This window comes from Triticum aestivum, unplaced genomic scaffold (genome assembly GCF_018294505.1).
Source record: "Triticum aestivum cultivar Chinese Spring unplaced genomic scaffold, IWGSC CS RefSeq v2.1 scaffold156910, whole genome shotgun sequence".
Taxonomy (NCBI): Eukaryota; Viridiplantae; Streptophyta; class Magnoliopsida; order Poales; family Poaceae; genus Triticum; species Triticum aestivum.
Genome location: NW_025230805.1, coordinates 1,397 through 12,935, shown reverse-complemented (window position 1 = coordinate 12,935; position 11,539 = coordinate 1,397). Strand labels below are relative to the sequence as shown.

The 11,539-nt window shown below is 44.5% G+C and overlaps 1 protein-coding gene across 1 annotated transcript; it reads right to left on the bottom strand.

Annotated features, from left to right (window-relative positions):
* Window positions 1-2,613: 2,613 nt before the first annotated feature.
* On the bottom strand, window positions 2,614-9,479 carry LOC123175669 (pentatricopeptide repeat-containing protein At1g63070, mitochondrial-like). The gene is made up of 6 exons (XM_044590263.1): window positions 9,104-9,479; window positions 6,538-6,690; window positions 3,570-6,111; window positions 3,260-3,374; window positions 2,788-2,920; window positions 2,614-2,697 (listed from the first exon to the last, which is right to left on the bottom strand). The coding sequence occupies exon 3, from the start codon at window positions 5,938-5,940 to the stop codon at window positions 3,754-3,756; it is 2,187 nt and encodes a 728-aa protein (XP_044446198.1). The 5' UTR covers window positions 5,941-6,111; window positions 6,538-6,690; window positions 9,104-9,479; the 3' UTR covers window positions 2,614-2,697; window positions 2,788-2,920; window positions 3,260-3,374; window positions 3,570-3,753.
* Between the last annotated feature and the right edge of the window lie 2,060 nt (window positions 9,480-11,539).

The window sequence follows — 11,539 nt, the reverse complement described above, 5'->3', positions numbered from 1 at the left end:
GATGTTGCCTGGTTGATGGCAAACATTTGCCTTGGTTTCAAGCCAAAGTTGCTTGGGTCAGCATCGCTAAGCTAGCACCGATATCGTTCCATGGCAATGCACAAACATTCAGTTTGTATCTGTAAAAACTGAGGAGCCATTGGGCGCTCTATCCCAGTGTCATACAAAAGCGCTCTATCACAGTGTCATGCAAACTTCCAGGCAAAACTACAAGAACATATGGATTGGTGATCCAATTTTATCAAGAGATGGAATTGGACGGGAGAGATTTGAGCGGCATAGCGCTTGTCTAACCTCGCCGTCACTCCAATCACCATATATTTCAGAGCCACCTTAATTTAGCTACTAAAATGCACATATGCAACCACCCATCTTGTTTCACTCATCCTGTCAGAGTACAATGCATTTCTGCCTTAGTTGAAGACAAAAACTGGAGCAGAGTATATTTGCATAGCTCCAGAGTAAACATGCTTTCTCTCGCTCCATCAGTAGATTATCAACACAAAAGGATCCACTACATTCATTCGATTCAACAATGAACGATCCAATCCTGCAAAATAAAAGTGAATGACCCAAGGTGATGTTTTAAAGCACCAGCATGTACACATAATAAGGGAGGTGCAGTTGAATATACTATGAGTTTGTTCACAATTGTACCCAAATTATACTTGACAGTATTGTGTCATTTATCAGCAGATGGCTGAAACCCATGCTGAGAGGATGACCATTCTACTGCTGCATCTACTGGACAAATGCAATTATGATGTTCACCATAAAACAACCAGGCGTAACAACAGCATGCCAATATGGACCAATTGCACTTGAACATAAATGGGGTGACCCAGCATACCACTGCATGCTGTAGTATGCAAGTCGTTGATATAACACCCATAAGACACCGTCTCATAAACCTTATATCCCTAAGAGCCATAAGACACCGTCTCATAAACCTTATATCCCTAAGAGCGTACAACAGAAATATCACGGGTCCAAACCACCATTTATTCAAACCAAATCCAAACATGAATTAACCCACAAAAGATTAGAAATAAGCTAGCATATTCTGTCGTTTATCAAATTACCGGCGTTGTTGTTTATCTACTTTTTTATTATCTGTAATAAGCTAGCATATTCTGTCGTGGCCTGTGGGAGGTTCACTCCTTGACTTGTTGTGGTTCACTTTTTTTGTTCATGTGGTTCGCTCTTCTGGTGTGAAGTTTATGTATGCGGCACATCTCAAACTAACGTCTCTCATTCAGATCTGGGATCTGCGAACACAGACATGTATCCGTGAAATCAAGGGGCTCGAGTCATACTGTGAAGTTGATGTGATCGGCCCGCGGGCGACTGGCCGCGCCGTGACCCTCTTCTCCAGCCTCCCCTCCCCCCTCCTTCCCTCCCCGCCGCCGTCGGCGGCGCTCGCCGCCGGGCCTGGCCCAGGCGACGCTGGCGGCGGCGGCCCCCTTGCAATTCTCCTCTCGGCTCTCCTCTGGCGCGGGACGAGGCGGGCTGGTGGTGGGGTGCGGCTGCGGCGCGTCCTCCAGGAGGCGAGGGCGAGGCGACGAGCGGCAGGGTGCTGGCGGCGCCATCGCCGGCTTGCTGCAGCGTGGCGGCGGGGCTTAGCGGGCCCATTTCGGGCCTGGCCGGGCCAGGGGTGGCCTGGCATGCCCTGCTGCCGCGTCCGGACGGCTACCGTGATGGTGCCGGAGGTTCTGGCCTCCCGCACGACGGCGGTGGAGGTGGTTCCTATTGATGGCAAGCAAAGGAACGATAAGGGCACAAGCCAAATTTAGAGCTATAAAACATGATAGTTTCTGTTGTTTTATCACCATGTTTTGGTTTCAGCACCAGAATCTCAGCATGTAAAAATTTGCAGGCTGATTTGACACAGCAATACTACTATAGTTTTATACCTTCAAAGTGAATTCCAACCAGTTCACGATCACAGAAAACTGAACATATAGTCCAATCTCCTAACAAAGTAATCAAATACTTAATTTATTCCTAATTTGAGAAGGGGCTGAAGCACACAAATATATCCGGTTGCCATCAATAAATCTTCCACACCTTTGTGTAAGCACTTCATGAGCACAAAACAGATATGATTATATATTTCAATCGTTCCAGAAATTACTCAAATGACACTAATCACAGCAATCATATTTACACACATAGACAAAACAAGTAATGACCACGTCCGTGTTACAAGGAGGATTAAGCAAAGAAGGGGAATGGGGTGAAATTAGGACTCACCTCCCGAGGGGAAGAGAAGGAGCAGCGTCGACAGCAGCACCTATAGTGCAGGAGGCGGAAGCTGCGGATAAAAAGGAGAATGCCCCTGTCTCCACCCGGCTGCTTCCCTGGTCGCTGAGGGTGCTAGGAAACGGTGGCGTGACAAGTGGCAACCACGGTCCTCGCTGGGCGAGAGACGAGCAGGTTGAATGGGTTGGCAGGAAAAATATTTGTATGTGTTGGTGTGGGCGTGGCTTCCTTGGTATGGGAGCAGGACGAAGCTTCCTTGATGCTCCTCCCTCCCTCTTCCCCTCATGAGCGACCCGACATGGATAGCCCCAGCTAACGCACCTTCTCATCTGGTTACTTGCTTTAATCAATCCATCCACAGGCTGAAGCATTTCAACAGAAGAGTGGTATCTGAAGCTTCAGTTATCTGCGGCACCAAATGTTTCTTTAGATGCACTGAAAGAAGTTCCATTGTTGAATATGTATAAGTTAGTGTACACTTAAGAGTGAAGATGATGCTAAATGGAGATAGATAAACAGCAAGACCTGTCTCGGCATCTTCACATTCTGAAACCTGCACACTAACTGAACTTTCAGTATCCGCAGTTAAAGAGCTACATGACTGAAAGTCTGCTGATCCAAAAAGCTTGTTTCACACGACAGAAGCTTTGTTTGCACCCTGAAATCATTTCACTTTAAATATCAGAGAAGGAGATTGATTATTTATAACATTAGACTAATCTAGTAATAAAGGCACCACAAAAAGGTAAAGCAGAAAGCTATTCCCCTATAATAAAATTGTTGGGACTTTTCAGCAGCAGAATGTACTTCTAAACAATCATTAGAATTTACATGAAGTTCATAACAGAATGATCAGCACAATAAAGTCTAGGGCAGCTTACATCATGCATATTTTAAAAACAAAAGCAGAGCAAAACAAAAAAAAATCTAACGATATAAATCAGATTTAGGCTATCGTATTTTTACAAGATCTAGCATGCGATGAATTGATGCCTACCTCTTCATCTAACTTGAGGAGTATCTTCCAACAGTACAAAAATTAGCTTTGGTTTTTCCAGCAAAACACCGAGCCTTGAACAGAAAATTGTCAAAATCAATCATAAACTTGTTGCCTAGCAGAAAAAGAGGCCCTAATAAGATAAATCCAACTCAAAATGTGCATTTTTTATGCAGTTGGCAGTCCTAATATCCTACTATCTCTGATCCATATTAATTGTTATTGATTTAGCCCAAAATTGTACTAAATCAGCGACGATTACTACGGATCAGAGGGAGTACTTGATTATACGCATGAGCCAATATCTAACCTGTAACATCATCAAAGTTGAAAGTTTGGCATATTTCTTTCCCTCCCTTGTTCAAACGATGGTAGTGGCGGAAGCAAAGCGAACAGATGGAACTAATACTTGATGCAACAATACCATGAGCTCATCACCTTATGGAATAACAATTCTGTTGAGCAAGTTACCGTAGCTCTGTGATAACCTATGACTACGATACATCCTTTTCTTCCTGAGAATCAGCAAAATCATCCCCATCGTTACCAAGGCCCAATATGCAGCTCAGCTTGGCATCCGGTGCAATGCCTGCCTGCAGCATGCTGTTGTACATCACCATAGCTTTTTTCTCATCTCCAATTTTGAAGTATCCAATTATGAGATCTGTGTAAGTTACTACAGTAGGTGTAAGCCCCTTGTTCATCATTTCTTCCATAAACAACTGTGCACCATCCATCGCAAGCACCTTACTGAAGCCACCAATTAAACAGGTGTAGACGAAAGAATCTGCTGACAAACCCTCTGTTTCCATCTCTCTAAAGATCTCCAGGGCGGCCTTCATGTTTGAGCGCTTGCAATAGCACGCAATCAGAGACGTGTACAGGATCCTGTCCGGTGTCAGCCCCTCCCCAATCATATGCTTAAACAGCGTCATAACTTCAGGAAGTTTATCATCATGGCACAAACCATTTATGAGGCTAGTATATGTAAAGATGTTAGGCTTTGTCCCCTCATCGACCATTTTATAATACAACCTGAAAGCCTCCTGCAGATCCAAAGCTTTCACAAAACCATCGATAATAATACTGTAAAGCACAGTATCAGGAACATAGCCCCTTTTTATCATGTCTGCGAAAATACCCCACACGTCATTAGGTTTATTGACCTTGCACAGGCCGTTGATGATAACCCTGTATGTACAGAGGTTGGGGACAACCCCAAACTGGCGTACTTTATCCAGGAACAGGAAGGCCTCACCAATCAGCCCTTCGTTGCTGAAGCCGTGAACAAGAATTGTGCAGGTCACAACGTTGGGGCATATTCCATCACAGATCATGAGCTCAAACACCTCCAATGCTTCTTTCAGTTGCCTATGCCTGCAGTATGCATATATCAGACTGCTGTAATTGTAAGCATCTGGAACGAAATTATGATGAACCATGTCATTCCAAAGGTCATAGCAAATCTCTAGATCTAGATGTTGACAACAACCATGAAGAACGATGCTGTAAACTATGTGGTCATGCTTGAACCCTTGATCTTTCAGCCTCTTAAAAAGCTCAAACGCCAATTCAACCCTTCCAGCTCTGCAAAGACCATGCAAAAGCGAACTATAACTCACCAGATTAGGAGTGATCCCATTCCTTGCCATCTCAACGAGCATGTAATAGCCTGTCAAAACATCCCCTTGTTTGCATAAGCCATCAACTAATATGCTGTAGCTGTGAACATCTGGGACAAACCCACACTTCTTCATCCCATCAAACACTTCTACGGCCTTGTGAACCTGACCGTCATGGCAGAAACCATGAATAACTGCATTGAAACAATAGCTGTTGCAAGGGTAGCCTCTCTGACACAGCATTTGAAGGAAGTTCCATGCAGATTTCACCTGTTTGGCACGGCAAAGCCCATAGAGGTAAGTACCGTAGGTTGCAGCATTTGGCCTGACACCTTCCACTTCCATTTCAGAAAGTAGCTCTTGAGCTTCCTCCAGGCATAACTTGGCTCCATGTGTATACATACTCATTAAAACTGAATAAGAGTAGATATTTGGTGAAGGACCAGAGATCTTCATATCATCAAACAAACTCCTCACATACATGATCTGGTTCCCCTCAACCAAACCCTTCAGCAAGAAGTTGCACACCTGCAGCTCAACTCCAACCTTCTTGGCCTCGACGTAAGTGACAAGAGCATCCTCAAACATCGACAGCTCCACAAAGACCCGGATGACTGTGGCATAAACCTGTGGCAACGTCATCGAGCCACCCAAATTGCTAGCCAACATAGGCGCCAACTGAAACAACTCCGGCCCGGCATTCCCGCAGTGGTCGACGACGCTCTGAATCAGGCACCGGACCTCTCTAATCCTCCGTGGCAAGAACGACCGCATAAGCAACGCAAACAGCCTGATCGACCGGGGTAGCCCATACAGCCTGACACACTCCCTGAAGCTGATCTTCCTGGCATCACCCCAGCTCGACGTCCGGACTGCTCGTGCGATCACGGGATGAAAACGCTCGCGTCTATCCTCGTCGCCAACGGAGCGCTGACTGGGCTCCTCCTCGTCGTCCAAGCTCTTCGCGCAACAGGCCAGAGAGGAGAGGCGTGGATCCAGCAGGGGCCGATGTCTGTTCAAAAGGGCTCGACGCAGACACCCCAGCACTGCACGGCGCATAGACGAGGGCCACAAACCCCCTCCTCCTCCTTACACTGACCTCGCCATTCGAGCAAGGATAGATCCACACAGAAATCCCACTTCATGGACCAGGCTTCCTTAATCAGCTTATTATGGAGAGGACAGCCCAAGAAAGAACAGGGCAAGCCTGCGAACTCGCATCAGAATATCCTGCAAGAAACGATAAAGAAAACAGTCATCGCTGCAGCTGTCATCCTGAATCTCAAGCCTCATTTGGGGCAACGAATCGAAGCCCAGCAAGCAGCATAACAAGAACGAAAATGGTGAGTGCGGAGAGGGTATCCCTGGTCAAGTAGAGCCAGTGGGAAGCGAGAACAAGCAAGCAGTCTAGTGTTTAGAACACTGCCGGCACGGGGGCATGGCAGAGGGCAGCTCCACGCCCGCCCCCGAGATAAACGGCTAACCGGCCACAGCTCACGCTAACGGCTGAGTAGCCAGGTGGGGGCGTAGCACAAGCAAAGCAGAAAGATTGGCATGTAGTATGAGCTCCATTGATAGCAACACGGCGAAGTAGATAAATTTGGCAGCGGATTGGAGAGCATGGGCAGGTCAGGGAGAGAGAGAGAGAGCACGTACGGGTCCGGCCGGCGGTGAAGCCGCGACGGTGCGGGGGAGGCCGGGCCGCGAATTTGGAGGAGTAATAGAGTAGCTGCAGTACGCCACGGTGGTCCGGCCAAGTGGAGGCCTGGTGTGGGTCCCCGCTGTGTCGACCTCCCATCGACTTCTGGCCTGCAAAGTTGAGACCGTCATCGAAACATCAAACATTCAGGAAGAAGAACACAGAGCTACTTTTGCACAGTGCTAGCTACAGAACATGGTAAGCCACTCCATCATGGTTCTTGAAGCAGAAACAAAGCATGCATGTCGCCTCCATCCTTGAACTTAAGTTTTTTTTTTCGATAAAGGGCTTTTCATTGAATTGAAATATCGAGTTGATACAATCGCATCAAAAATCTATCCTTGAACTCTAAGTGTCAACTGAACCTCTGCCGAATCCTGTACACGCTGCACCACAACGTAGTTAAACCTATCTGTCTTTCTTTTTCTGAATTTTGCCGTGATCTGGTGTAACATCAAATAAGGCGCATTTTATTTTTATGTAGCTCAAATCCTGACCATCGGCACTGCTGGTCGTGGCCTTGGTGGGCGCATACGTGGCAATGGCAGAGGCAACCTCAAGTGCCAAGTTTGCTCCAAATTCAGGCATGACGCGCTAAAATGCCGCAACCGCTTCAATCATGTGCTCCAGCCCGAGGATCATCGTACGTGAGCGTTCCGGTGACGCCGCAACACTGGTTTGTATTGTACACTATGGACATGAACTTGTACGCATGATTGAAGTGGTTGCGGCACTATGTCTGAATGAATAGGGATCAAACTTGGGACTCGAGGTTGGTTCTCTCGTTGCCGCAACCACAGCATCTTGCCTCTGTTACCAGCTCAAACACAATGCCTTTTCTGTGAGATACCCCGAAGGGATTTGCCTTGTATTTATACATGGATGACACTTGATCGCTAGGGTTTCAATTGATTATAGGACCAATCAATCTCTACAAATAATGTCTTATCTAGGGATCGTGATAGATACAAATCACAACAATATATGTTAGGTGGAACTCAATTGATTCGATTAGGACCACGCACATTAAAAGTATTTCTCCACGTGATTTTTTTGGTAATGCTAGTCTAATAATAGGTTTTCTAATAACCCCTTACTTACCAGATCTTAAACAATTGTATAGTGAGATAAACAATTGTAGTGAGATAAACAATCTACATGGTGCTAGCAGAGTTAAGTGGCCAAAATAAACCACAAGTAATGAGTTAGGCTAGAGATAAACGGAAACACCGGAGATGATGATGTATCCCGATGTTCACTTCGTTGGAAGGAAACTGGTCACTGTTGGAGGTGTGGATGTTACCATGAAGGCACACCAACACCATGAAAGCTCACCCTCTTCTTGTTGAGATATCACCAAGAAGGTGATTCCCAACCGCTGGTGGTATACCTTGAGGCGGACTCCAAACCTTCACAAACGACGGGAAAAATCACAAATCATTTTCTCGCCGAGGATGCCTACCACCTAGGAGTTTCCAATCTGCGAGAGTAACAAGATCCATCAAAGAAACAAGGGGAATCAACTTTTTCTTTGGTGGAAGTATAGATTAAAAATCAAGGTGTACCAACTCTCGTGTTAGTTTAAAAATCAAAGAGGCACAGACGGCGATGTGGTGGTGGCGGGGGCAGAGCGCAGCAAATGGAGATGGAGGTGTTGGAATTGATCTCAGGTTGTAATAGACCGAGATAAAAAGAAGGGGAGTGCAATCCCACGTTGGTGCTTTGATCGGGGGCACCCAAACCCAATGTTTTGGTTTCGGTCCCCGGTCCATCAGTTCCCATATAAAAGGAAGAGGTCACGTACCTGTTCAGATAAGAAAAAACAAACACAAACAGGTTAAACTCCTGAGTGCTAACAACCAATCCTAAAAAAAGGGAGCTGATGGACTGGAAGGCCGACTACCACTGCCGGCCACCGCAAGGTCAGTGCCGGTGGCCATCTCCTACAGCGGCGCTCCTGATGCACGTCCACACCATCTACGTGCTGCTTTTCTCCCGGCCATATCTTCATCGTCGGAGACCCCAAGGTGCAGCCATGGGCTACACAAGGGGCTGCATCGAGCAGCCATGGGATTTCCCCAATCAATGTAAGTTTGTACGCTTCCGCATAATACTGATGTTCTAGTCCGAGATTAAGTCCTAAAGTTGATTAGCCTAACCAATTAACCTAACAATGGTATCATGAGCTGGTTAATCTCGGTTAGAACTCTAATCATGTTTTTAGTGATGTTTCTTTTCTGTTAACGATCATGTTTAAGTCCTGATTTTCTCCGTTCCAGATAATCACCAACTTAAGGTTTAATTAAACTTTATTAGGTTAGTTAGCCTTGTTTATGGCTAATTATTTTCAGTCAAGGTATTACTGATGCGGGTTAGTGCTAATTAACCGTTTAAGCAATCAGAAGGAGGGGAATTGCAAATTCTAGAAAATCCCCAATTTTTTGAAACCCTAGAACTTGGAATTCCCCAAATCAGCGCCCAAAAATGTTGTAATCGACAAAAAGAAGAGTATTTGAGGCACACCTCATGACGCCGCGCCTATGCTCCTTCGGGATCCCTGAGCCGGCGACGCCGCCGTCTCTCGGGATGACGTGCGGAAAGACTCAGCCGCCGCTGAGGTGCTAATGGACGCGCGCGTGCAGTGGGTTCCGCACCCCGTACGTCGTTGTCGCCGCCAAAAGTTTGCGCCGGCAGCCGCCGGCGAGATGCCTCACGCGTAGCTAGGACTACCGTCCTCCCGGTCTCGCCATGAGCTCAACACTGCGAGCGCCGTTCGGCGGAGGAGCGCACGGCCTTGAGCGAGGCACGCTGCTCCGACGAACGGGACTGCCGCACCGCCATGGCCGGCGTGCCTCGGGTCGCTGCCGCGGTTGTCGCCTCTGCTGCACGAGCCGTGAAAATCGGGGGAGAGGAAAGGAAATGCTTCTAGGGTTTGACCAGGTGTTGTTTTGTTCCGCCCCGGGAGGATCGGGGCCGTCGGCTTGATCCAACGGCTGAGGCCGACGCGCAGCTCCGAATGGGCCTTCGGGCACTTAAAAGGCCGCTTCTGCAGCTGGGTTGCGGCCCATCATGTCTTATCCTGGCAGGAAACGTTCTTGTCTTTGAGCTGAGCCGAATGAATCAAGGATAGCCGTGGGCTGTATTGGGCCAACAAATTTATGTTCTGTGCGTATTTTCTTTTATTCAGTGCAATTCTATAATTAAGATTATTCTAAGAAAGTCTTTTGCACTGTTATAGATAGAAAATTGTCAGAAAAATTAAGTTCTAAATTGTGTTTTAGTTTTCTTAGTATAATGGAACCAACGAGAAGTTTTGCTTAGAAAATTAAAGCACAATTAATGTGTATGTAATTTTCATGGCAATCCTTTAATGATGATGAAGATTTATTAATAAAAATCCATGGATGATTATGGGTCAAATTATGTTCTTTAGGCATTTTGTGTAGTTTTAGTGCATTCATTAAGTTTCAAATTATGTTTTTGCACTGATGAGTTTTAAAGTGCTTATAATTATGCTTAAATCTTCTGAATAAAATGGAGCCAACGGGAAATTTTATTTTGTAAAATTTAATATGACGTGAATGTTGATGTCATTTAAAGGCACCTTTTATGGTCATCACTTTTCAAGTATTATTTCAATGAAGAAATCTTAATGTTAAAATATTGAGCATTTTTTCAGTCACTCATTTAAGTTTCTAAACATTAATATTTTATTTGGAAACTTTATTTGAGTGTGATGTTTGTGGTGATGCCATCCTAATGACATTTCTTAATGATGTGATCATTTCGAATGGGCTGAGGCCACCTCAAGGAGAATGTGATGGTCACATGGTTCAGTTTTCCGCATCATAATAATATTGCGTCGATACGCCTATTGGGCAAAACTAAAGTTTTTATTTGGTGCATTTCATGTCATTTTATTATGATATGCATTATTGAAATATGCATAAAGACTCAAAAATAATGTTCATGGGGTTATGATCAATCCCCTAAAGAAAGGAATTTTGTTTAGGGGATTCGTTTCCAAAGTACCTGTTGCTGCCAAATATTGTTATTTTGTGAATCCTTATGAAAATTTGTGTCCATATTACCTGGAAAATGTTATGATATCCTGACGATAATATTAATGTCTTTTTGGACTGACTGTAACTTTGAAGTCTACTCTCTCGCAATAACATTTATATTTATATGTTAATTCCAATGTCACTTTCATTGTATGTTGTTTAGAATTTTAATGATAATTTTGACACTTATTTTTTTAATGTTATTTTCAATGTTCATTAAGTGTCAAAATTTTAAGTTCAAGATGACTACAACAGGTTATGAATCCTTGTGTCCTATGACATAATGGATTACACTTTAATGTTGCTTTATGTTAATGATGGTTAGTAATTTAGTTAATATTCTGGCTGATCTTTATGTGATTTTATGTTTCTCTAATCAAAATGGAACCAACGAGAAGTTTTGATTAGAGATTTAGTGAGCCAAATTCATAATGGCGACTGATGATATTCTGACCAACGTTGATTATTTTTATGTGTCATTTATGAATGAATAAGTTTTTTTTCGTTATTTGCCCAATGATAATGCAGATTAGAATAAATTAATCATTTTTTATTCATCTCATTGCATGGTTAATTCATGCTTGATGTTTTTTTGTGATGTTCATAACGATGTCTTCTGTTTTCATAGCAATGAACATTAATAATGATGCCAACTTCCATTTTGGCATAGACAACCCTTATGTAAATAACTTTTCTGTGTGGAGAGTGGAGATCATTTTCTCATGTAAGGAATCTCGCAATGTTTCTCTGCCACTAAGGTTTACAGATTTAATCATGATGTTAAGGCGGACATTGGGAGAGGTCTCAAAATGCATGTGCTATCATGCACATTACTAATGCAATGGGGTTTAAAGTGAAAACTATTGGATTTATTCCACTAGGATTTGGAGATACT